The following is a 27,584-nucleotide window of genomic DNA, read 5'->3' as shown; positions in this document are numbered from 1 at the left end:
TGTTTTAGTCCAATCCTCTGCTCAAGCAGGACACCCTATACCATTCCAGACAAGTGGCTGTCCAGTCTCCAGTGAATGGAGCACCCACAACTTCTGAAGCAAGCTGTTGTGGCCCAACAGATCTGGACAGTGAGGAGGTTGGGGAGGAAAATGGGCCAGCCTTGGAGTCTGGGTAAGGCTCTGACAAGTGCTCTGCGTCAGATGGGGCCAGGGCCTTCTGACAGTTATCAGCTGCCTTCGGAGTCGGACATCAGTGAGGCAGAAGAACAGCTGGAGCCTGTTCCCAGTGTGCGCATGCTCAGAATTGGCAGAAGAAGGGAGCAGCTGAGGAACAAGGACAGATTTGGGATTAAAGCCACAGGTGGATGGTGAATGACCCCTCTCCTAGAATATAAAAGAGGAGCAAAAGGGGAGTGGGGCTTTACAGGAGACAATTAGTTCATTCCGGCATGCTTGCCAAGTATTCCAGCATCTGAAAGATATCAGCCTGGCCACTCTCCAAGCCTGATAAAAGTCTGTAATTGGGAACTACCTTGAAAGACTGTTGGGCGGGACTTTGTTGGAGAGGAAATTCATTCTAAATTAAATAAAAGGGGTTTATCAAGATGGCTTCATGCTGTTGGGGAAGCCTAGGTCAAAAGACAAGCATCAAATGGCTGTCTAGTCTATTTTTGCACTGTCCAGTCTATTTTTGCAAACCTCCAGTGATGGAGCACCTACAACTCCAGGAGGCAAGGTGTGTTCCACTGATGAATCATTCTCACTGTCAGGAAATTTCTCCTTCCTTCTAGGTTGGATCTCTCTTTAACAAGCTTCCACCCATCGTGCCTTGTCCTGCCCTCTGGTGCTTTGGAAAATAAGTCAACCCCCTCCTCTCTGTGACAGCCCCTCGTCCCAGAAGACAGTTATCATTTCTCTTTCCCCCCTCACCCCCAATCCTTCTCTTCGATAGGCTGGAAAGAGAGACCGTGTTCTCTTCTCTTCCTCTTTCCATGCCGTTGCTTTCCCTGACTCATAAGGGTGCCCCAGCAGTGGGCTGACATTGCAGTAATGCCAACACTGTTGTACATTGAGTGGGCAGGTGTTGCTCCAGAGCCAGTGGGAGAAATGAAGTGAGGGCAGGGAGGAGAAGGATAAAAACCTTTCATCCTTTTAGAATCTGTGAGGTTCCGATTGCAGATCATGGATAGCATTGCGTGCAGTTTGTCTTCCTCCTCCTCGTCATCGTCGACGGAGGCAGAGCGGCTGGCAGCTAAGTGGTGGTAGTTAATAGTTACTGCTCAAAAAAATAGTGAAAGAGGAGCATAAGAAAACAAAACGGGTGCCAGGATTGACAATCAAGTCTTAAAAGGACATGTGGTCCTCCCCTCCTTTAGGGGTCAGTATATCATTCCACCTTCATGGATTTGCGGAACTTTTAGTTTCCAACTTCTTCTCTACCCAACCCTGAGTTTGTATCTCTCTCATCCAAATACTGGTGCACAACAGGTGATGTTTTCGTAAGGTGTTAGCTAGTAGATTACTCAATCGGTCAAACTTGCATGTAATCCACCAGATTCTGCTCATAAAATCCTTACCTTTTCCTCCATGGAAGGCCATTTCAGGGGCACACATGCAACCCTAGACTAAGATGAACAAAGCCAAATTTCCATATTCAGATAATATATTATTCCTATGAATCATCATATGGTTTATTAACCGTATCTTGGCTTAAAATGAGGGCCAGGTTCATTCAATAGCCTAAAATAATGGCTGGCTTCTACACTGTGATGATCTACAATTGACCCAGCTCAGTTTTAGCCTAGTTTAGGATGTTACACAATGCAGTGAATGTTTTTTCATCAATTTTCCACTTCTCCTGGAGCAAAAGACCGCATGTATTTCTCTTTCTCTTTACAACTTATGACCTGTCACTTAGGGACTTGTTCAAAGTTGCAATTGACCCCTCCCCTCAAAAGGAACTTGGGGTAAGATGGGCGGCCAACAAGTTTTATAAAACAAAAAAACCAACTTAGGATCTCATTTCCTAGTTACGATGTCCAGACCACATTTATGATCGCATGATCACATTTTGGGCTCTTAGCAAGAGGTCCACATTTATGGCCATTTGCAGCACTTCACAGTCATAGGTTCACAATTTACAGTATTGTTGCCAGAAAACAGTGTTTACATCCTGTTTCTGGCAAAAACAGCCCTGTACTGCACAATGGGTTCACATAATGTCTTGGCACTGCCACATTCACTAAACAACCACCGTAAAAAATGTGGTTGTAAAATCAGGTCTGGTTATGTAGTGACCCAGTTTATGACTGTCACGATTTATAACTATAACTGCAGGGCTCAATTACATTCAGAAGGACTATCCAATGAAGTAGTTTAGTGTTGTGGTTTGCTGGCAGCCTGTGCAGACGGCAGCAGAATCGGACAGTGGGGAAGAACGGGGACCAGCCAGGGAGTCTGGAGAGGACTCGGACGAGGGTCCTGCATCCAATGCAAAGATGGGACCAGGGCCATCTGAGAATTATGTGCTAATTTCGGAACCTCCAGAATCCGGCAGCAGCGAGGCAGAGGAACAAGGGGAGCTTGTTCCCCGTGCACAAGTGTGCAGAGCTGCCAGAAGGCAAGAGCAGCTAAAACAAAAGGGGCAACTCGGGAGTAAGGCTTGGAGGTGATTGCCCCTCCCATAAGGTATAAAGGAAATGCAAAGGTAGAGAAACCTTTGCAGGAAGCAAAGTCGTTCACTCTGTTCGGATTAAACCTTGAAGCTCTGAGTGGCCTTTGTACTTCATTTGGCTTTTTTCAGTTAATTTGGCACTTTAGTTGTTGGCAGCAATTCAAAGATAAAGGTGGGTGCTTATCTCGAGAGACTGTTTGGGACTCATTACGGGCTGGGAATGAACATAATTCCCAGCGTTGAAATAAAACAAGAGTGGTTTGGACTAAGCGTGTGCTTAATTACGGTTGCAGGAAATCTTGGTCAGAACATTTCGGTTGAGAAATCACTAGAATGGATCAACTAGAATGGATCCGAAACAGATTCTTCTACTTCTAATCCATCTGGAGTTGGTCAACTTGCATACACAGAAAAAATAAAAGGCATAAAAATGTCCTCCAAATGCCTCAGTATTATGTCACCAGTCAATCCCCCTGGCCTGAACGTAAAGTAGAACTCACCTAGCTGATTCTGATCTGATAGCAAAAAAACAGTAATTCAGAATAATAAGAATAAATTACACAAGTCCCAACATTATGCATTGATGTGACAAGAAAACTTAAAGGCTTGGCTGTCCTTTCATTTATTTTTGCTGGGCCATTCAAACACAGACACATTTGATGTTAATCTTAATTTTGGCTAACCAAAGCAACATCCACAATACAGCTTATAAAGCTGTTTTATCTCAGCACTTAATTATGGGTTAGCGCAGGAGTGGGAACACATTGGTCCTACAAAGGGTGCAGAGTTAATTCTTGCAAGATTGTAGGTTTCCAATTCTGGTTTAGCAACCTCAATATCAGAATTGCAACAATCTTATATAATTTCCCACAAAAGATTTGGGTTATGACCACTATAGGAATTTTACTTCTCCTTATTCTGCGGACACCGAAATCCTGATTGTCAGCTCCCTGAAATTGCAGAATAGAACAGAAGTTCTGGCTGTCACCATAGACCTGAGGATATTGAGAGATTAAATTTCCCCATCTCCCACAGCGTACATCATACTAAGAGGCTTATATTATACAGGTAGTCCTCAACTTACAACAGTTTGTTTAGTGATCATTCAAAGTTTCAACTGCACTGAAAAAAGTGACTTATGAGAGTTTTTCACACTTACAACCATTCCAGCATCCCCATGGTCATATGATTTATATTTGGATGCTTGGCAGCTAACTTCCATTTATGATGGTTGCAGTGTCCTGGGATCATGTGATCATCTTTTGCGACCTTCTGACAAGCAAAGTCAATGGAGAAACCAGATTCACTTAACAACCAGGTTACTAATTTAACAACTGCAGTGATTCGGTCATAACAAGAGGAAAACTAACTAAGTTAACAAATTTCTCATTGAGCAACATACATTTTGGGCTCAATTGTGGCTGTAATTCGAGGACCACCTGGAATTCATTTTAAGAATTTGTTTGGATGAAATGCCAGGATTGCAAGCCTCCATTTCTGCACGCTCCCTTTCTCTCATAGTCTGTGAAACCAGAAGAGGAGAAATCCTTACTGTTCTCGTGCCTGTGACCTGGGTAAATAATCCGGAAGACGTAATCAGTAGCCGTCTCCATGACCGATGGCATTTCTTCCATGTCCATCGACCGGTTGTAGCTGTTTCGTTTCCGGAGCTTTGGAAAAACTTTGCCCTGCAAGACAAGGTGGTGTGAGATGAGGCTGAAGCTGCCATACCTAAAGATGAAGCAGGCAGGTAAGCAGAGAGGACCAAAAGCCAAGAATGTTATTTAAAAGATTCCTTGGGAAAGTTTAGAAAGTGCCAAGTTGTTAAGGAAACAAAAGGAAAAAAATGCCACCTGGACCAGATAAAACCTTGTATCTGAGCACATGGGAAACTCCTCCCCAAGCCCCATTCAAGAGGCTGAAGTTGCCAAGGTTGGACATCCCTACTCTAGAACTTGATGCCCATCAATCCTCCTCCAGAGAGATAGTCCTTGCTTAACAAGGACTATGTGTTAATTAGAGGTAGTAGCAGGTTGGAGAAGGCTGAAGCAGAGCAATGATTCTACAGAGTTGGAGTCTCTAGCCTTACCTTTCCCTGTTGGGACCACAATGGAGGCTCCAGCTGTCCACGGGGCAGGAGGCCATTCTCAAGGCAAGAAAGGAAGGCCAGGAGATGTCCACCAGGTGGAAAATGGAGTGGGGGCCTCTGGATACCATCCTGGCTCACCAGCACCAAAGTCCCACCTTGGTCAGCTGCAGGGAGAAATGTTCCTTGCTATTGGTTTCTTTAAAAACCACAGCAACAAAAGGCACAATAGAACTGCAATCCTAAAACACAACCCGTTGTTGAAGTGAAGCAGGATCCAAAGTCCATTTTAAAGAAATTACTTAGGAATGCCTTGCACATCTATTTCTCAGAATCATAGAATCATAGGCCTGATAGAGAACTTGTGGGTCTTCTAGTCCGACCCCCTGCTAAATGCAGGAGTCTCATACCATCCTAGTCAAATGGTTGTCTAGTCTATTTTAAAAACCTTTAGTGATCTGCAACTGGAGGTAAGCTTTTTAAAAACAGATTAACAGAATTGGAATGGATCACCTAATCCAACCACCCCTGCCCAAGCAGGAGACCCTGCACCATTTTTAACAGATGGCAGTTCATTCTCTTCTTGAAAGCCTTCAGTGATGAAGCTCCCACAACTTCCCAAGGCAAGCTGTTCCATTGGTCTCTGTCAGAAAATTTCTCCTTATGTCTAGGCTGAATCTCTCCTTGACCAGTTTCCATCCATTATTCCTTGTCTGGCTTTTGGATACTTTGGAAAATAGCTCGACCCCTTCCTCTCTGTGGCAGCCCTTCAAGTATTGGAAGACTGCTATCATGTCTCCCCTGGTTCTTCTCTTCACTAGACTAGCCATGCCCATATAACCGTTCTTCATATGTTTTAGCCTCCACTCCCCTAAGTAACTGCGAGGGGGATCTTGGGAGTCCTAGTGGACAATCATTTAAATATGAGCCATCAGCATGCTGCAGCTGCCAAAAAAGCCAACAGAGTTCTAGACTGCATAAACAGAATGCCACTCCAAATGAGCATTTACTGGTGGGGAGGGTCAGATATATTTTTCATAGGCTACATGTTTGTCACTGCAGCACTCTCTCTCTCCCCTACCCCCATACAAAAGAAATTGTCTGCTTATTTAAAATAGAATAGAATAACAGAGTTGGAAGAGACCTTGGAAGTCTTTTAGTCCAACCCCTTGCTTAGGCAGGAAACCCTATACCATTTCAAAAAAAAATGGTTCTCCAATCTCTTCTTAAAAACTTCCAGCGTTGGAGCATTTACAACTTCTGGAGGCAAGTTGTTCCACTAGTTAATTGTTCTAATTGTCAGAAAATTTCTTCTTAGTTCTAGGTTGCTTCTCTCCTTGTTCAGTTTCCCACCCATTGCTTCTTGCCCTGCTTTCAGGTGCTTTGGAGAATAGCTTGACTCCCTCTTCTTTGTGGCAGCCCCTGAGATATTGGAACACTGCAATCATGTCACACCTAGTCCTTTCTTTTCATCAAACTGGACATACCCAGTTCCAGCAATCGTTCTTTATATGTTTTAGCCTCCAGTCCCCTAATCATCTTTGTTGCTCTTCTCTGCACTCTTTGTAGAATCTCAACATCTTTTTTACACTGTGACCAAAACTGAATGCAGTATTCCAAGTGTGGCCTTACTAAGGCATTATAAAGTGGTATTAACACTTCATGTGACCTTGATCCTATCATTTTGTTTCATCAATTACTAGTTTATTTTATTCAACACATTAATCATCCTATGTTCTGGAGATCATCACAAAGTTCTCCAGCCACTTCAAATTCCTTCTCTGACAGCACTCAATTAAAGTGGATGCGTACCAAGTTAAATCACCCACCACATGAAATCGGTGCAATTCATTAATAAATTAATGTGATTAATGTGTTATTTCAAGACAGATTTCACCAGTTATGGCAACTCTGAGAAAAGATGCTCTCTTAAATCACTGCTAGCTTCTGTTGTAGGTGTTCAAACCCATCACATACGAAGACTTACGTTGTTGATGGCAGTGGATGCAGACAATTTGGCTGAACGGTACAATCAAGGCGTAGTCCCAGTAGATGCTGAAAACGAGATCATAATGACACTGAAGTGTGACAACAGTTGAAAAGAGAAGGATGGATTTCCATTCCCTTCAGGGGTTTAAACAGAGGCAAGGCCACCATCTATCAAGAAAGCTGTAATTTGGATTCATGCATAGAAAACTGGACTTTAAGATACTAAACAACACCATTGGACGTGGAATCATATTCAATGACAACAACTATGAAGATGGCCCTTAATCCATCTCGTCAATGAAGTGCAGCATTGTTTACATGAAAAAAATCAGGTACTGGATGGGTATATATGCCCTCAGCTTACAGCCAAGCCAGATATATCCAAGAAGTCTTACAACACAACGAGTTTGTCAGCCTTGGAAGCCATATTTTACTTGGAAGCTTCGAGGCTGCCACATTTAGTGCCTGGGAATTTGGGAGGGGGGATTTCACAGAGAGGTGGAAGATTAGACTCAACAACGTTCTTTCTTAGAAAGTCAAGGACATGTTACCCTGCACCTGGAGAGGAGTGTCTGGAGGAATGTCTCCAGTTGGACAGCATTTTATTGGGCCATGTGATGGACTGGTGGGTGCAGGGGATGGATCTTTGAATTTCTTTGGGAGGGGAATACCCGGAAGTCTCAGATTCGGGTTTTCCCAAATGTGCCAGTATGACAACTCTAACAAAATGGAACTTTGAGAAAATGCTTGTTTCAGAGGCTATTGGTTAGGAGTTGGTTAGTTGGAATGTGTTTTAACATATGGCAGTTATTATTTGATAAAATTCTTGCAATCTGAGTGACCAGCAGCTGGTCCATATTCGTGGAGAAGAGTCTGCTGCTAGGTTTTGGGAGAATTTGAAGAGGATTATGTTCGTGTCAGTGTAGGTGCACACATACATCTTACACATAAACTGTTTAGAGCACGTCTTCTGAAAGGTGGAGATATGTTAGCTCATTTGAACTTCATGAAAAGAACTTTTCAAGAGCTACATGAAAAGGAACTGATATTTTCAGAGCTGCATCAAGTTTACATCATTCTTTCCTCATTGGATGGAAGTTATGATGATTACGTATCTTCACTGGAAGTCCTGACCAAAGATGAACTGACATTGCCTGACATAACCGGAAGGTTGTTAGAAGAAGCAAGAAGACGGCTGGATAGGGACCAACTGAGGAAGAAACAACCACAAGAAAAGGATTTGTGTTCAACTGCCTATACTGTTAGGAAACGTTTTTCTTGTGGGGCTAGGGACTATAGCTAGATTCTGTAAGAAAGGAAAAAGACAGAATACTAGTAATCACCAGAAGGCCAAGAAGAATGTTAGTTTAGCTATGTCTAGCAATTCAACTGTAAACCATGATTTGTGGGTTGTTGATAGTGGAGCATTGCAGTGCATTACTAAAGAAAGAGAGAGGTTTATAAAGATGTCTATGAGTAAACAACATGTATAATTGGCAAATGGATGGAAGATGAAAGCTTCTGGTAAAGGTACTGCATATTGTTCTTAGGCAAATGAGCATTTAACTATGTTATATGTACCTAAACTGAAATTTAATTTATTATCAGTAAGGGCTTTAGTTAATCTTGGTTATGTACTAACCTTTAGGGGAGATAACTGGATAATAGAGAAAGAGGGTAAAAGTGTTACTACTAATTTAGAGAATGATTTATATGTGATACATGATGACCAGTTGAAGATGGCTAACTCGGTTTATAACAATGTTAAGCCACATGATGAATGTATACATTTACTACATAGACGTCTAGAGCACATTAATTTCAAACTGTTGAAACAAACTGTTGAATTGTCAGATGGAGTAAAATTAAAACCCTGTAGCAAGTATTTAAACTGTAATGCTTGTAGCCAAGAGAAGAGTAAGGTTACTCCAGCAAATAGACTTAATGGGTTTAAGACCAAAGAACCTTTAGAGGTTGTTTTTGCTGACATCGTTGGTCCTAAGAAACCTAGTTTGGGAGGTGCCTGCTATATTTTGAGTATAATGGACCATTACTCATGGTACGATTTCTGCTATCTCATGAAAAACAAAACAGAAACATTCCAACATTTCTTTAATTGGCTAAGGTTTGCAGAGAGAAAAATGAGGAGTAATTACTTTAGTTACTGATAACGGGACTGAGTTTGTTAACAAGAGATTCCAAACTATGTTAAAATTGGCTGGTGTCGAGCATAAACATTCTGCACCTTACAGACCACAGCATAACTCGTTTGTAGAACGAAGAGGGCAAACATTACAAGCCATGGCTCGCACTATGTTATCTGATTCAGGTTTGCCTGAAACACTGTGGGGTGAAGCCATAATGTGTAGTAACCATGTTTTAAACAATGCGGTGAATACAACAACTGGAGAATTGCCATTCACTCGTTGGCATGGCAGAAAGCCAAATTTAAGTTATCTACACACATTTGGAGCACCAGCATGGGTGCATATTCCCTCACAAGTAAGACTGAAAGGGCAACATAGAGCTAAGAAATTATTTTTCGTAGGTTACGAAGCCAATCATTGATCGTTTAGATTTTGGTATCAAGGCACAGCTCATGTTTATTGTAGTGCTAGTGCAAAATTTCTTGAGCACGTTGGGTGGGATAAACTGGAACAGGAATCCAGCAATGATGTTATTATTGACACCCAAATAGTCCCTAAAGATGAAATAAGTAAACCACAAACAGCCATTAAAGCGGAAGAACAGGCATAGGAGGAGGTAGAAGAACAGGAGCAGGTGGAACAGGAGAGTCCACCAGTAAGCCCTGTATTACCAAGACGTTCAACCCTTGTAACACGACCACCTGATAGATATCAGGCTAGTGTTGTATGCCAAGTGAATACAGTCCCAAGTAATTATAATGAGCTAAAACTGTATCCTGCTAAGGATCAGGCCGCTTAGCAGGAAGCAATGGATAAGGAACTGGAATCCTTAAAAATATTGGAGGTATACGAAAATGTTAAGTTACCATCTGGTAAACATGCCATAGGATGTAAATGGGTTTATAAACTTAAGATAGGTGTAGATGGGACTGTTACCCATAAAACCATGTTAGTAGCACAAGGGTTCAATCAGACAGCAAATGACTATGATGAGGTGTTTGCACCTAGTCTGAAGGCTACTATATTACAAGCAGCATTAGTGTGGGCACCTAAGGAGGAATACATTGTAAATCGTTTGGATGTAGAGACGGCATATCTGCATGCACCGTTGCAACACGCTATATATTTAAAGAAACCTTTAGGTCTAAAAAATGATAATACAACTGATTGCTGGAGATTGAAAAAGAGTCTTTATGGCTTAAAGCAGGGTCCCCAACCACGGTCCGCGGACCGGCACCGTCCGCTGGAACAACTCCTACCGGGCGGCTTAGCTGGGCACCGCCATCTTTTTCATGAAAAAGTGCTTCCGTGAGCTTTTCAGGGTAAGCTCACCGAAGCACGCCATCAAAAAAGATGGCGCCGTCAGCGCTCGGTGAGCTTTTCCGGTAGAAAGCCATTTCTACCGGAAAGCTCACGAAAGCGCAAGGCCGCCATCTTTTTGATGAAAACGCGTGCTTCCGTGAGGTCACTGGAAGCACTTTTTCATCAAAAAAATGGCGGTGCCCAGCTGATGCCGGTACTGGTCGGCGCCCAGCTGATGCCGGTACCGGGCCGCGGCGTCAAAAAGGTTGGGGATCACTGGCTTAAAGCAATCAGGATATGAGTGGAACCAATGTATAGTTAAAGAATTAACTAAGATAGGTTTTGTAGCTGGCATGGCTGATCCATGTTTGTTTAAAAGAAAAAGTAATGGTGTAATTTCATTGTTGCTATTGTTTACTGATGACATAGCATTAATCACCAAAACTGAACAAGAAGCTACTAAAATAATCTCACTGTTAGAAAAGAAATTTAAGATAAAACAGTTAGGAGAAATTAAATAATATCTTGGTTTAAAGATAGATAGAACTTAGGGGAGGATACAAAATCTCACAGGCAGATAAAATTAGCCAATTACTAAAAAAAATTAAAATGAAACTTTGTAAATCGGCTAAAACACTGATGAGCCAGGAGTTTAGCCATAGTGATGTTCAAAGTCCTGTTTTTGATAAGAACACTTTTCAGTCCTTGATTGGTAGTTTATCTTATCTCAGTAATTGGTCAAGGCCAGATATAGCATACTGTGTTAACCAATTAGCGTAATTTAACGCTGAGCCAACTGAAAGGCACTGGCAAGCTGCTAAACGTGTGTTAAGATATCTGAAACAAACAATGCACTATGCATTATATTTGGAGCCTAAAGATGAACTGAATTTAACCGCATATGTTGATGCAAGTTTTGCTACAGACATAAATACACGAAAATCTACATCCGGTACTGTAGTATTATTGGGAAAAGCATTGATTGGATGGAGGTCTATTAGACAGAAACATCTAAGTTTGTCAACAATGGAGGCTGAATTCTCATGTTTGTCTTTACTATGTACAGATTTAGTTTGTTATAAGCAATTATTAATTGATACGGGAATTGATGTAACAGATTCTATTGTTATTTACGAAGACAACCAATCAGCAATACAGATGGCTTCAAATATTGCTGTTAAGACAAGATCAAAACACACAGATTTAAGATATTTAAATGTGAGACAATGTATGCAAAGTAAGATGATTAAACTGGAATACTGTATGTGAGAAAATAATATCGCAGATTATTTTACAAAAGCCCAAGGCTCTATAAAGCATAAGGCTTACTGTGAGGATTATGGACTTAGAATGTAAGGTTGTATATATTGTATATATTGTCCTACCCAAAGGGGAGAATGTTAGGAATGTAAGTCACCTAACAGTTGGGTTGGAAAATATATAAACCAGGATAGACATTTTAATATTGTCTCTTTAAGAGAATGCTAAAACTGTAATTGGGTGTGGTTCCTCAAACAGCCATAAGATGGAGCCAGAAACCTGGGTTGTTTTAGTCCTGTTCTGTTGTCCTGGAGAGTGTTGCCGTTCCTATTGAGTGTTACTGATCATAGTTAGTCTTGGATTTGATGTAAGTCTGTTACTGAACTGTTTTTGATTCTGGACTTTGTTATTTGGATTATCCCTGAACTGAAAACTGACTGCTTTAACTGTGAATGACTTGGACTGCTTGTTTGGAATTTGCTTAACCGTTTTACTGGAAATAAAAACCTACATTTTACTATACAGTGTGGCTGTGTGCTACGTGTGTGTTATTCTTCACTACTCTCACTACGTCTCCCTGTGTGCGCTCATTCTCCTAACGGGGAATTACCTCAACAACCTGTAACTTGTATTTGTATTAAAACTTTGTCTTCACCTCCCCTTCCCGCTTCCCTGGCATCATCCTACTTTAAATCCTACAACAGTCTAGTCCTGTGTTTGTCAATCTTAGCAACTTTAAGATGGCTCCCAGAATTCCCCAGCTGGGGAATTGAAGTCCAAACTTCTTAAAGATGTCAAGGCTGAAAAACATTTCAATCTGACAAACCCAGCCACACCTTGCAAAAGTTGCGATTCTGAATAAAATTTGCGAATGAGAAACAGATGTTAGCAGACTCCTGTTTTTTTGCTACCATAGATTAACACAGCTTTCTTCATGCACTATTGCCCTTGAATTGCTCTTCCACACTGTTGCTCTTGCTATTAAATTTAGAATTTAATAAGGATACTTTGCTGAAAATACTTTGGAATTTGCTAGGAGCACATCTATATGTCTTTTTCCTTGCTACCTTTAATCTTTCGCCCAAGGAATGACTTACCTTTTCTCCAGTTCCGAATCCCCCAGGTTCCCATTCATGAGCTGATTTGGTGTCCATTTCAGAGTTAAAGAATCAGAAGACTGATGAAGTGACAGATATCCTGGAATGGCCTCCATGTCGTCTTTCTGTTCCAAAAGTGACCCCAATGGTGATAAGAAACAACAAGACAGAAATATTGGACATTTGCTGAAGGTCAGGTAGTCCCTGACTTACGACCACACTTGAGCCAAAATTTCAGTTGGCTGAGCAAGACAGATGTTACATGAATATTGCTCCATTTTATGACCTTTCTTACCACAGTTGATAAGTGAATTGTTGCAGTTGTTAAGTTGACTTTGCTTATTGGAAGGTTGGAAAAGGTGATCAAAAGGCCCTGGGACACTGCAAATACATGTATTTAAATTATAAATAAATGCCAGTTGCCAAGTGTCCAAATTTTGATCATTTGACCATGGGGGAGGCTGCAACAGTTATAAGTGTAAAAATGGTCATGTCAATTTTTTCACTGCTGTTGTAACTTTGAATGGTCACTAAATGAATGGTTGTCCCAAAGGTGCTTTTCCAACCACAGGATAATTATGGGACAACCATGACTTGGATGATTGAGAAGCTCCATAGACAAAAATGTTTTGTTAACCTGGACTTAAAGTTTAATCCATTACAAAAAAAGTAAGTATTTTATGGGAAGAAAGGCCCTAAGAAGCATCATCTCAAAACTCATTTTCTGCTTGATAATGTGGAATGGATACATTGGTACAGGGAGTCCCAAAGGTGCTTTTTCAAGAGGCAACTGGACTTTCTTGTTTTTCTTTGAAGAAGTTTCGCTTCTCATCCCAGAAGCTTCTTCAGCTCTGAATGGATGGTGGGGAATGGAAGGATTTATATTCCTTGCAGACAGCTGGTCATTTGCCTTCTTTTAGAGAGTCGTTGAGGCCACTTGGAGGTTTATCTGTATCCTCAGGGTCACCTGAGTAGTGCAAATGGATGTGGAGCCTTCTTGGAACTGCTGAAAGGACCGTGTTGTAGACTGGAGATAGATGATGTTGGTATCCCTCCCCTTCTGTTGAGGGAGGGCTGTTAATTTTGACATAGATGGCCTCTTTCAAACCAGTTCAATTTTGACATAGATGGCCTCTCTGTCCAAAATGTGGACTCTCTGTCTGTGTCCTCAAATGAGTAGCCTTTTTCTTTTTAACTCTCTAAAAGAATGCAAATGACCAGCTGTCTGCAAGGAATATAAATCCTTCCATTCCCCACCATCCAGTCAGAGCTGCAGAAGCTTCTTGGAGGAGAAGTGAAACATCTTCAAAGAAAAACAAGAAAGTCCAATTGCCTCTTGAAAAAAAAGCACCTTTGGGACAACCATGACCTGGATGACTGGGAATCTCCATAGATAGGTAATCCTAAATTTATGACCTTTCACTTAGTGCCCATTTGAAGTTACAACAAGAAAATGACTTAAGCACAGTCCTCAAACCTACGACTGTTGCAGAATCCCTGGGACTCCTTTGACTGTGATCTGGGTCCTCGGCGCTCACTTTTACGACAATTGCATTGCCCTAGGATTATGTGATTGCCATTTGTAACCTTCCCAGATGGCTTCCAACAAGCAAAGTCAATGGGGAAGCTGGCAGGGAAATTGCAAATCGAGTTCATATGATACATTGCTTATTGACTGCACTGATTTGCTTAAAGACTGCAGCAAAAAAATATGTAAAATTGGGTGCAGTCACGATAGCTCACTTAACAACCATACTATCAAATTTTCTGATCCCAGCTGTGGTTGTAAGTCAAAGATTACTGGTATATGACCTACTATACAGTTAGTTCGTTTAGTGAATGAAGTTACAACGGCACTGGAAAAAGTGACCATTATGACCATTTTTCACACTTAACGACCACTGCAGCACCCCCATGGTTACATGATCCGTATTCAGAGGCTTGGCAACTGACTCATACTTATGATGGCTGCAGTGTCCCGGGGGTCATGTGATCCCCTTTTGTGACCTAGTGACAAGCAAAGTCATCGGGGAAGCCGGATTCCCTTAACAGCCGTGTTCCTAATGTAATAACTGCGGTGATTCACTTAACAACTGTGGTGAGAAAGGTCGTAAAATGGGGCAAAATTCACTTAACAACTGTCTCACTTAGCCATAGAAATTTTGGGCTCAATTGCGGTCGTAAGTTGAGGGCTTCCTGTACTCTTAAGCACTTACCGGCTGAACCAGCACATTGTTCTTTCCATACAATAAATGTGTCCGTGAGTTCTGGTGCAACGATTCCACATAATCTCTGGCCGAAGCGGCAAAGCGGTCTTCTGACGTGCTTCCACTTGAGTGGCGCTTCCTGATCTGAGGCACAAAAGAATCCAACATTGACATCAAGTTACAAACAAGAAAAAGCTGAGCACTACTCAGATGACCCTGAGGACACAGATAAACCTCCAAGTGGCCTCAATGACTCTATAAAAGGATGCAAATGACCAGCTGCCTGTAAGGAATATATGTAAAATCTTCCATTCCCCACCATCCAGTCAGAGCTGAGGAAGCTTTTTGGATGAGAAGCAAAACATTTTCAAAGAAAAACAAGGAAGCCCAGTTGCCTCTTGAAAAAGCACCTTTGGGACTCCCTGTACCAATGTATCCATCCCACATTATCAAGCAGAAAATGAGTTTTGAGATGATGCTTCTCAGGGCCTTTCTTCCCATAAAATACTTACCTCTATATAATGAATTAAACTTTAAGTCCAGGTTAACAAAACATTTATGTCTATAGAGGTTGTCTCCAAGGACAACCTTGCAAGCTACTCACCATTCAGCTAATGTCCACCAACACCTCTATTACAGCAATTTTTTTTAATTAATTGAATAAATTGTCCTTTCCATTCCTGGTCTCCACGAAAGATTTTGTTTCCTTATCATCAATCAACTATTTCCTGAATCTTCCCCATCCATTCCAAATATCTTCATGAACAATTCAATTTCTAACATAAAGCATGCTGCCTGCGTTTTCTGATAAATTACAGCAGGTGGAAACACCTAGATCAGGGATGTCCAACTTTGGCAACTTTAAGACTTGTGGACTTCAACTCCCAGAATTCCCTAGACAGCCAACTCCCATGCTGGCTGGAGAATTCTGGGAGCTGAAGTCCACAAATCTTAAAAGTTGTCGAGGTTGGATCTAAAAATCAGTCAAGATGATCTTGGCTGATCTAAAAAAACAAAGCAGGATTGAGTGGAAAGTTGGAAAATGCTGAGAACCATAGGTATGTTCGCTTAACTGAAGTTATGAAAAAGGATGAAAGGCGCATTGGGACGTGAGAAGAAAATGGGACATCCACGAGGATGATAAAAAAAACCAGATGGCAGTTGTTGTAGTAGAGACCAAGCCTTTTTATGCTTTTTGACATTGCATACATGTGCAAAGGGGCAGGGTTTAGGTTCACACTGCCATTGACTACTATAGTGCTTGTTATGATCCTCCATGGTGGACATCACTGGATACGTTTGGTTACTCTGTTGGTAAATATTTGTTTGTTAGTTTAAATGTGTGTCCTTTAAACTGTAATCAAAGTGGGGGGTTTAAATGCCTAGAGAGGGGGGAGAGGCCCGGCTTCTGGAGCTGCAGAGAAGGATGTGGTGATTACGCGTTTTTGGTAAGGAGAGAAAAGGAGGGGAAAAGAAAAGAGTTGATTTGCTTCTATCTCTGACTGCAAAAGAGATACTCATTGGACTGTTGTTTGTGAGTTGAGCGCCCTATTTTCTACCTGGCTGCAAACTGATAACCCTCGGGCAGTCCTAGTGTGCTATGGCTGCTTGCCTCCTTGCTGGATAAAACTTTTAATTGCGGATCTGTCCGTTGAGCTACAACAAGCTTTATCTCCCCCCCTCTCTCTGCGCTGCTCTTCTGGGTGGTCCCTAAGATACAAATACTTTTTCATGTTTGCCATTGAATAAAAGTAAATAAATCAGGAGATGTCTATACCAGAAGAAGGTAATGGCTAAACTATTGTTGCCAAGATGTCATCACTGAGTTGAGGTCAACTCAAGAAAGATTTTATGTTTCCAAATGAGAGAGAGATATATAAAACATACTACTAAAATTGTGATTCCCTGTAACCTTGAATTGAGTGAAATGGTGCATCACTGAGCATCATTTTTTGAACCAAGGTACCCTCAAATGGGCTAATTTACAGAATAGGTCCAAATTCTGCAACCTATGGCTCCCGTGGATTTGGCAAATTTTATATAACAGTTTATGACATAAACATTATCATAAAGGTGATTATGATGTAATACTGAATGTTATAAAGCATTTCCTGTGCTGTTGTTTAGCTACGCTATACAATTCAACGGGTTATTTTCAAGGCAGATATATCTCTCAAGATATCCCAACTTTTTGAGTGAAGGCAGTATTTGAGAAGTTGTATTGAAGGAACTGGGGAATCTGGTAAGAAAATATCTCTGAAATTATGATCCAATGCCGTGATGGAGAACCTATGGCACGTGTGCCACAAGTGGCACGCAGAGCCATTTGTGTTGGCACGCAAGCTGCAGGCAAACTGCTCACTGCTCATGCGCACGTCTCACAGCTGATTTTTTTCCCCCATTTTTTTCCCGGCCTCCTTTTTCCTCCCTTGGAAAAAGCCTCTGCAAGGCATTTTAGGACGAATTATAGGCCCATTTCATCACTTCCTGTAATTCCGAAAGTGACAAAACGGGCCTATAATTCACCTAAAAAGCTTTGCAGAGGCTTTTTCCAAGCCTCTGAGAGGCCGAAAAAGGCCTCAAACCAACTGGGGAAAAAAAATCGGCTGTGAGGCGCAGTTCAGGAAAGGGGGCGGTGGGGGGATTGAACGCGTATGCACAGGGAGTGTGGGGAGGGGCGCATGCATTGCATTCTGGGTGCTAGCACACAAGTGTGTACGCACCGGTGCATGCGCAATTTTTGGCACAGGAGCCTAAAAAGGTTAGCCACCACTGACCTAATGGGACACAGGTTGTCTAGTATGAACTAAACGCCTTGGTCTACAGAAATAATCCTGAGTGAGGATCATACTATAATAGGATTGAAATAGAAATAATCCTGAGTGAGGATCATACTATAATAGGATTGAAATAGAAATAACCCTGAGTGAGGATCATACTATAATAGGATTGGAAGGGACTTTGAAGTCTTCTAATCCAATCCCCTGCCCGTGGCAGGAGATCTTATCATTCTGGATAAATGTCTGTCCAATCTCTTCTTGAAAACTTGATGGAGTGATGGAGCACCCAAAACTTCTGGAGACAAGCTATTCCACTGATTAATTCTTCACTCTGCCAGGAACTATCTCCTTAGTTCTAGGCTGGATCTCTCTTTAATGATCTTCCAGTTGTTACTTCTTGTCATGCCCTCAGGTGCTTTGGAGCAGGGGTCTCCAACCTTGGCAACTTTAAGCCTGGAGGACTTCAACTCCCAGAATTCCTCAGCCAGCTTTGCTGGCTGGAGAATTCTGGGAGTTGAAATACTCTAGGCTTAAAGTTGCCAAGGTTGGACACCCCTGCTTTGGAGAATAGGTTGAGCCCCTGTTCTCTGTGATAGCCCCTCAAAGTACTTGAAGACTGCTATCATATCACCCCTAGTCTTTTTCTCTTCATTAGACTAGACATATCTAGTTTCTTCAGTCATTTCTCATATAATTTAGCCTCCAGATCTCTTATCACTTCGTTGCTATTCTCTGCACTGTTTTTCGGATCTCAATATCTCTTTTGCATCGTGGTTACCCATCAATCAGTTCCCTTTCTATGGAAAGGGAGTATTTGTAAATTTCAGAGAAAATTACAAGTCCCAGCAGATGCAGACACCAGGAGCTGCTAGGAGTTTTAGTTCAGCAAAATCCAGAGAACCAAGAATTTACTAATCCCTGCAATATTGAGATTCCCCCCGGAAAAAAGATAAATTATATTACAATGCCATGTTCAAGTAACAAAGGTCAGAACTGGCCACCTAATTCAGCACCCTACTTTGCAATATAAATCCTGGTAATTAATATTAGTAGAGCTGTGCAAAACCATTCATAAAAGGGAGACAATAGAATGTATCAAAACAGCATTTTTGAGCACAATACAAGCTGTTCCTGCTACTCTGGGAGTATTGTGAGATCAAAACAGAGTTGTTTTGAGTTCAGAACACTTCCAAATGATCAAGAGCCCATGTTTGATCAAAATGGGGTGTTTGGATTCAGATCCGTTTGCATTTGAAATGGTTTGCACACCTCTTTCACTGTCTGTTTCTACCACCTGATGTTCTGAAGATACCTATATAAACTCATGCTTCTGCTACAAAATGTTCTGAAATATAAGAAATGGAAAGCAGTATGTATAAGTATTCCAAAATTACTTTAAAAAAAAAAGACTTGAGGGATATTAAAGGAGAAGAAATCACCTACTCCTAGGGCTGGCCGTTTAGAAGGAGAGTCTTGGCGACTATGGGTTCCATGAATCCGATGCCTCTGGACCAACTCATCTGCCGAAGGGTCTGTCCAGAAGTGGTCAGCCGTTTTGAGCTTGGTGTAATCCAGGGCGCAAGGCCCAACTGAAAGCCAGACAGAGAAAATGGAGTCACATGCTTCTCTTCCCCCAAAGAGGCCTAAAAATTGAGGTCGGCTGGCCAATCCTCAAAGTAAATATTCATTTGTTTAAACCAGTGTTTCTCAACCATGGCAGTTAAGATGTATGGACTTTAAATCCCAGAATTCTGGCCAGGGAATTCTGGGAGTTAAAGTGCACACATCCTAAAGCTGCTAAGACTGAGAGATTCTGATTTAAATGATAAATAGATTTTGCTTCCCTCCCAAATTGGAAGGTCAGGGTTATCCCTGTCATTAGATTGAAGAAAGTATTCATTTCCAATACTAGATCTGGAAATGTCAGCAAAATATTTGGTGGTCAGGCCTGGGTCTCTTAGAGCAGCCATTTTGTTTCAAAAATGAACTGCTTGTGTACCTGGAAGAGGAGGGAAGGGCATTTTGGTCCCTACTAGACCAATCCTGTGAACAACAAAATATTGACTTAACTCAACTAGCTATGAATTTGTTCAGCCACAGGATAGTAAAAGTGGTGAACAGCTGGGAAGCGAGGCATACATAAAAACTACAAAATGCCTGAAATTTTATACTAGCTAATTTTATCTCCGGCTGGGCATGATGCTGGGGGGAAAGCTGGCTGGTTTTCAAGCCACAGGCCTATAATTCAACCATCACAGCTACTGAGGAAGGATGTTAGAAGCTGCAGATCAACAACATCTGGAAGGCTACAGATCTTCCAACCTTGCCTGTTGTAGATTTAGTGGTGTCAGGTTTGAATGACCAGGCCTGCACCTGAAGGTCTAATTAAACAGCCTATGCATAGAAATCTTCTCAACTATCAGTTAACACCTGCTTGGAGTTAGCTAAGGGTCCATGGAATTCAAGGGAGATTAGATTTAGTTCACTTGTTGCTATGTAAGGATTCTAGGCTAATCCATCTTTTAATTCCTCCCCCAGATTCGCCATTTGGCTTCCTCCAAGTCAATCTTGAAACTTGACTCTATTTGGTGGAGGGATGTATTTAGGTTCAAACCCCAAATGCTGGAAACAACAGGCATTGATTATCTGTTTTTCTAAATGTCAAATCCAGAGGTTTCTCTGACTTGTCCCTAAGGATAAATGAAGCACACAAGTTCTGGGGGAAGGAAAAGAAGAGGAAGAGGAAACTGTAGTGCATTTAAATCTCCTATTTGTGTTATATAGTGTATAGGTAGTCCTTGACTTACAACTGCAGTTGTCATCAGAATTTCTAAGTGCTAAGCAAGGCAGTTGTAAAAGAGTCACACTCACTTTCATAAACTTTTTTTGCCACAATTGTTAAATGAATCACTGAAATTGTTAGATGAATCCAGGTTTCCCCCTTTACTTTGCTTGTCAGAAGCCAGCTGGGAAGATTGCAAATGGAAATCACATGACTCCAAGGCACCACAATCATTGTGAATATATGCCAGTTATCAAGAATGTTTATCATGTGACTATGGGAATAGTTCTAAGTATGAAGACCAGGCATAGGTTTTTCAGTGCTGTATAAAACTTCAAATAGTTGCTAAACTAATGGTGGTAAGTCAAGGACTAACTGTAATCTAACCATTAAAGTGTTGGACTTGGTTTGGAGAGACTCATCTTCAAATCCCATCCAACCACAAAGTTCACTGGGTAACTCTGAGCCAATTAAAATATCTTGATAGATCTGTGTTGGAGATAAAATTTGCAAGGGCCTCTACGAAAACTTTGGATTTGCAGGAAAGAGTGTAGGAAAACGGCGAATGAATGCAGTGAATATGGGAGTTTAAATCCTTTTGAACAGTTACATTTTATGTTCTCCAAAAGATTTCTAATATCTTTTATTCTCAAACTTTCACAATCTTACAAAATAGTTTAGGAGACTCTAAGAAATATTGGATTAAACATACCAATTCACAACACACATACACACACACAAATTCCTCTGGTGCAACTATTACATTTGGGGTTCACCATTTAATTTTTAGAAAACAACATAGGGAACCAAGTTCTTCAAAATTGTATAGAAGTAACATTTAGAAAGGATACTTACCTAGAAGACAGGCCAAGATGGGTCCAAATACTGGATCTGCCAATAATGCCTCTCTTTCATAATATTTGCTAGAAGAAACCAATCCCCACGATCAATTAAAACAAAGGAAAAATGTGAGCACAATATATTTTGTAGTATGTAGAGGTAATATTTTTAAGGCAAATTTTTGAATGGAATAGAAGTTAAAGTGACCCTAATCCTGGCTTGTTCCCTCTTTTATGTGCATATGTGTGAAAAGGGACATCTGGAAAAGTTATGGCAAGGGGGAACATCTGGAAAAGTTCAATGGGGGATCAAAACCTCTTCAACCTACATGCTCACTTAAGTTTAGATGCAGTCAAAGTTTTCCTCTTATGAAATCTTCCTTTTCTCTATTTTTACACCTGATAGTCAACTGCCATCAGAAATTGAACTCTGCTTTGGGATACAAGATCAGAAGGTGTGGAGAAACCTGACCCATAGAATCGCCAAGAATCGGACATGACTGAATGGATAACATCATAAAAATGTTGCTTAGTGATGTATGCAGATCTACGGCTTCAGTCTTCTTATCCTAAATCTTGCCAGTATATAAGACATTATGAGCTGGGATAGCCATAACAAGGAGTTAGCCAATGGGAACTGTTTGGTGACTAAGAAACAGCACCTGGGAGACAGCTCGGAGCCTGGCCATGGCTTAGGGTAACTGGTCTGTATAAATTTTATGATTCTGGAATTCTGGTGGTTCTGGTTGCTTCGGCTTGCTACCACAATGCAAGAGCTGCATGGGTATTGTATATATGCATCATGTTTTATATTATTGTATATAAACAATAATATAAAATAATTTAAACTTCTATAAATGAATCCTGCTGAATTATTTACTTGCGCGCTGATTGGATCGCTTGCAAAATCCAACAAAAACCAGTGTTTTAAATCTCAGCAGCTTGAAAATAAACTTCAACTCCAAGAATTCCCCCTACAGATGCTTGCTTTGAACTCCTGAAGAAAGTTGGGATATAAATGCAATAAAAAAGTACAACAGAAAATAAATAAAATAATAGCTAAGAGGCAAACCACTTTTGACCTACCAAGTGAGGCTAAAGAAATCAAAGGGGTGGAAAGAGTTATTCCTTAACCACAGAGCAAGTGGTGGGAACATCTTGAGTCCGTGAAAAGCTTCAGTTGGTGACAAGAGGATAACAGAATAACAGAGTTGAGAGGGACCTTGGAGTAGTCCAACCCCTTCCCCTAGCAGAAAACCCTATATCATTCCGGATAAATGGTTGTCCAATCTTTTCTTAAAAACTTTCAGTGATGGAGCATCCATAACTTCTAAAGGCAAGCTGTTCTATTGGTTAATTATTCTAACTATCAGGAGATTTCTCCTTAGTAGTAGATTGGGTTTCTCCTTGATTAGTTTCCATCTATTGCTTCTTGTCCTGCCTTCAGGTGCTTTGGAAAATAGGCTGATCCCCTCTTCTTTGTGGCAGCCCCTTAGATATTGGAATATTGTTATCATTTTACCCCTAGTCCTTCTTTTCATTAAACTAGACATTTCCAGTTCCTGCAACCGTTCTTCATATGTTTTAGCATCCAGCCCCCTAATCATCTTTGTTGCAAGGCAGAAGTTAGATGGACAAATTTCAGCTGGACTCTCATAGTCCCTGCTTTCTTTGAACCCATAGTGTATCACTATGGCTGACTTCATATATAAAGCATGCCATATGAATTTTTAGCACAACATCTCAACCTAGTCTCCACCTAATCTCCAAGTCCCTAAAACAGATGATTTTCTGTGCTCCCAGGAAGACTTAACTATCTTAAAGGGGAGAAATAGCACTGTTTTACCTATAGATGGGGCCAAAGATCCAAGCCCCAGCTTTGTCCATCAGCCTCTACAACAAGAGTCTTCAAACTTGGCAAGTTTAAGACTTGTGGACTTCAACTCCCAGAATTCCTGAGCTAACATGACTGGAGGAAGAATTCTGGGAGTTGAAGTCCACAAGTCTTAAAGCTGTCATATTTGAAGACCCCTGGCATATACCATCCCAACAACAACAACAACAAAAATAACCCAAGTAAACCTTGGCACTCTTCTTACCTATTGTTATCCACAAGGTATTGCACAATTTTATCAAGCACCCTCTCGATCAGGGCAGTGCGCACCCAGATGTGCTTGATGGCTTGTGGGGACAACGAAGAGGGTTTGTTTGTGGTTGAAGCTTGCCTCTTCAGGGATTCTTGGCCAGCTGGCTGGTATTTTCTGTTAGGAAAAAAAAAAAAAAGAAGCAGAATCCACATCAAAGGTTGTATTTGCAAAACGTACACTCTTATCTCCAAATACTGGCAGAGCACCGATGCCCCAGTCTCAGTCACCACAAAGGAGGCTCCAATAGTATCAATTTCTATTTCATTTTAATTTTCCCACGGAATTATTAACTAACTAGAACAGTGTTTCTTAACCTTAGCAACTTTTAAGATGTGAGGACTTCAGCAGACCATCCTGTCCTAGGCATGAAAGCCGGCTGGATGATTATGAGCCAATCACCAGGAGACTGTAAGTTCTAGTTGCATCCTAGGCATGAAAGCCAGCTGGGTGACTTTGAGCCAATCACCAGGCAACCGTGAGTTCTAGTCCCACCTAAGCATGAAAGCCGGCTGGATGATTTTGAACCAATCACCAGGCAACCATGAATTTTAGTCCCGCCCTAGGCATGAAAGCCGACTGGGTGACTTTGAGCCAATCCCCAGGCAACTGTGAGTTCTAGTCGCACCAACCCATCTCACAGGGTTGTTGTGAAAAAGATTGGAGGAGGATGTAGTAGTACTTTATTGTCATTGCACCTCGTACAATGAAAATAAATGCCATCTTCAGTGTACATTAAACATAAGAAAACTATAAAAAATAAAATAAAAACACACATCCTTCACGTTCTATGCAACTGAATTGAAAACCCCTGATTGCATTAATATTGCACTATACAGTAGAATTCAATAGAGTTACTGCTCTGGGATAGAAGCTGTTTTTCAGCCTATTTGTCCTTGTCTTTATTGCCCTGTACCGCCTGCCAGGTGGTAATAGTTCAAAATAAGGATGCCCAGGATGAGATGGATCTTTGAGAATGTTTTGAACTTTCTTAAGGCAGCAGGAGCTATAAAGCTCTTCCAAAGAGGGGAGAGGGCAACCAATGATCTTCTGGGAATGACGTTTAACCCTCTGTAGAGCTGTCCTATCTGTGTTCATCGCCTTGAGTTACTGATAAATAATAGTAAAGGCGGATATAAATAAAAATCCTGGAATAATGTTGCATCTGCTAAATAAACCGATTTCATCCCTGTGCGGTCAACCCCTTTGCTGCCCAACTGAAAGTGAGCAGAGGCAATGACTTAACAAACTCTCTCAAATATATTGAAAGTACACAAGAAATTATGTAATTCTCCCCTGTACCGTATATAATGAGAGGTTGCATCCGTGGCTCCATTTATGCCTGTCTGCCAGAAGAAAATCTGCCAGGCAGGGCAGCCTAAATAAGTATTTTATTTTGTGTCTCTTCATCATGAATTGTCTCCATCCTTGGCAATTGCTATGTAAAATCCAGCCACAAAGTGGTGGAAAACCGAGTTTAAAGAGGGAAGAGCGGCCAAGAAAACTAGTGGTTTCACTGGCAAAGGCAGTGACATTGCTTGCCAATTCAACCAATTCCTTTCGCAGCCAACTCAATTGCTGTTTAAATTCTGAAATGTTCACTAAGTGGGGGGAAAAATCCATATTTTTCCAAAGTGTTTCCTGACCACCCAAATGGCTACGGACAAACTAGTTAAAAATGGGAATTGGGGGGAGAAACAAAACATCTGGAAATCGTTTTTCCCTCTTCGAATTTCCCAGTCAAAAGGAAGAAAAGGGGATCTTATTTTTCTCTACTACATCTGATTCTTACTTAATATAAAACTAGTGACCTGAACAGAGATGGAAACCCAGTCGGAAAGCTGAACCACCTGCCTACATTCTCCCCGTTGCTTACAGATGACCTGCAAAGGAAAAGAAGAAATGGACACGTTCTCTTTTGAAGCTCTTTGTGGGATTGAGTTTGCACAGATAGAATTTGGGATCTCAACTTAACAGACACAGAAGTCAACATGATCCCCAAGGGATTCCTTGCTAAATTGAGGAGAAAAGGAAAGCTGCCAAGTTTGAAAAACTTAGATCCAGAGCAAACTTTTCCAATCTCTCACAGGTGCACGGCATAAGAACTTGACGTGGGCTTATGGAAACTGGAGAATGACACATTTAGAACAGGGGTCACCAACCTTGGCCACTTTAAGACTTGTGGACTTCAACTCCCAGAATTCCTCAGCCAGCAAAATAGGTACCACTTTAAAGCAAAGCTGGCTGAGGAATTCTGGGAGCTGAAGTCCACAAGTCTTAAAGTGGCCAAGGTTGGAGACACCTGGTCTAGAAGGCACCACAATTTATCTGCTGATCTAATTGCATTGTTTTGGTTAGAGAGACTCAAGCACCAATTTGGGCTATTTAATTACCAAATTTGGAAACTGGCCATCTCCCTCACAGAGCAAAATTATTAGAGAATAAAAATCTACTTTGTGGGTCCAAGGTTGATTCTAAGTCTCTGGAAGATATAGGGAGAAGATAAACTCAATCATGAAGGCCTACCATGAGCTTTAGGAGACCCAGTAGAAAGGGAATCAACTGGGCAGCATTACACGGTTAGTCCTTGACTTATCATCAGTTGCTTAACAACTGTTTGAAGTTATGACTGACCTGAAAAAGGAGATTTACCACCTGAATTCAAAGTTCTAATGGTTAGACCCTCTCCATGGTCACATGACTGAACTTCGGGCATTCAGCAAAATGGCCGCATTAATGGCGGTTCACCGTGTCCTGTGGTCACGTGACTGGATCTTAGAATGGTTTTGCCAAAACCCACCACTTACTTCCTGTTTTTGGCAAAACTGTGGGTTTGGTTTTTGTTTGCTTAATGACTGCAGGGTTTGTCACTACTATAGGATTTGATTAAAAATCGCTGCAAAAAAGTCATAATTTTATGATCGTTACAACATATGACCCCAATGGACAGGCTCCACGAAGGTCGTATGTCGAGGATACTTCGATTAATAGTGGTCAGATTATTTTTTTTCCTTCCCTCACTGTGCCTTTCCCAGGAATCATATATAACTTGAAAGAACTATCTCACTATGTCAGGAGAACTATCTTTCATTTCCCTAATCTTACTTGGTTAGATTCCAGGGCACTGGGTCAAAAAGGCTGTGCACTGGGTGAAACTAATCCAGGAGAGAAGCAACCTAGAACTAAGGAGAAATTTTCTGACAGTTAGAACAATTAATCAGTGGAACAACTTGCCTCCAGAAGCTGTGAATTCTCCAACATTGGAGGTTTCTAAGAAGATATTGGACAACCACTGGTCTGAAATGGTATAGTCTCCTGCATGAGTGGGGGTGGGGGTGGTCTAGAAGATCTCCAAGGTTCCTTCCAACTCTGTTATTCCGTTATATTCTGTTATACCAAAGAAGCATGATGGACCCTATCAACAATGCTCTGATCCTGGAATCATCACGTTAAAAATAATCACGGTGGCTGCAGAGAGTGCAAGATGCATAATTATCTCTTCCGGTTGTGCCACCCAAGAATAGGATGGTGAGCAGCCTGAGGCATCTGACTGGCCACTAGGAAGCACACACACACACACACACACACAAAATGAACATCACCCTCACCTGCCTTCAACCTGTTGCAGCAACTCCTGCACTTTCCTGCATATCTCACTGGCCACGTCATAGGTCTTGCCAACCTTGGTGAAAAGTGCAGCGATCTTGTCCGTCCGTAAGAAGCCAGATGCCCGACGCTTCAGCATGTGGAGAAGGCAAATTTCTACCATCCCTGGGAAAAGAGAAACAAAAAACAGGACACAGGGCCAGTGAGCCAAAGCCTCCTGTAGCAGAAACACATGTTTAAATCATAGAATAACAGAGTTGGAGGGGACCTTGGAGGTCATCTGGTCCAACCCGCTGCTAGAACAGGAGAGGCTATGCTATTTTGGACAAGAAATGTAGAACTTAGAATAACTTTATTGTCACGTTGAATGCACACTCATCGTCATACATTAAAATGAAATTACACTGCATACAGCTGTCGAAAGGTCTCCACCTCTAATATAAACATAAATATGACAAGATAATACATACATACATACATACATACATACATACATACATACATACCATACATACATACATACATACATACATACATATGTAATTATAAATACAAAATGGATGTCTTCTTGAAAGCCTCCAGTGATGGGGCACCCACAACTTCTGAAATCTATATACATAAAAGCGAAATACCACTCACGCATCATCACAAAAGCTCCAGAACCGTAAAAC

The 27,584-nt window shown here is 41.3% G+C and overlaps 1 protein-coding gene across 4 annotated transcripts in view; it reads right to left on the bottom strand.

Annotated features, from left to right (window-relative positions):
• Positions 1-27,584, bottom strand: part of SGSM2 (small G protein signaling modulator 2) — a 138,456-nt gene that overhangs the window by 33,200 nt on the left and 77,672 nt on the right. The window contains exons 3-13 of one of the 4 annotated variants that reach the window (XM_087957329.1): positions 26,916-27,078; positions 25,119-25,190; positions 23,263-23,424; positions 21,180-21,247; positions 18,986-19,131; positions 14,772-14,906; positions 12,556-12,680; positions 6,748-6,815; positions 4,764-4,927; positions 4,227-4,362; positions 1,142-1,276 (exon numbers count right to left, since the gene is read on the bottom strand). In XM_087957329.1, coding sequence (XP_087813455.1) covers positions 1,142-1,276; positions 4,227-4,362; positions 4,764-4,927; positions 6,748-6,815; positions 12,556-12,680; positions 14,772-14,906; positions 18,986-19,131; positions 21,180-21,247; positions 23,263-23,424; positions 25,119-25,190; positions 26,916-27,078 — 1,374 coding nt within the window. The remainder of the gene's footprint in view (positions 1-1,141; positions 1,277-4,226; positions 4,363-4,763; positions 4,928-6,747; positions 6,816-12,555; positions 12,681-14,771; positions 14,907-18,985; positions 19,132-21,179; positions 21,248-23,262; positions 23,425-25,118; positions 25,191-26,915; positions 27,079-27,584) is intronic. The other 3 variants (XM_087957334.1, XM_087957336.1, XM_087957337.1) reach the window with 3 other exon arrangements.

This window comes from Notechis scutatus, chromosome 1 (assembly GCF_049901735.1).
Source record: "Notechis scutatus isolate UNSWTSFEM ecotype Mainland chromosome 1, rNotScu1.2, whole genome shotgun sequence".
NCBI lineage: Eukaryota > Metazoa > Chordata > Lepidosauria > Squamata > Elapidae > Notechis > Notechis scutatus.
Note: the sequence above shows the minus strand (reverse complement) of the source record. Positions and strands in the feature narration are given on the sequence as shown.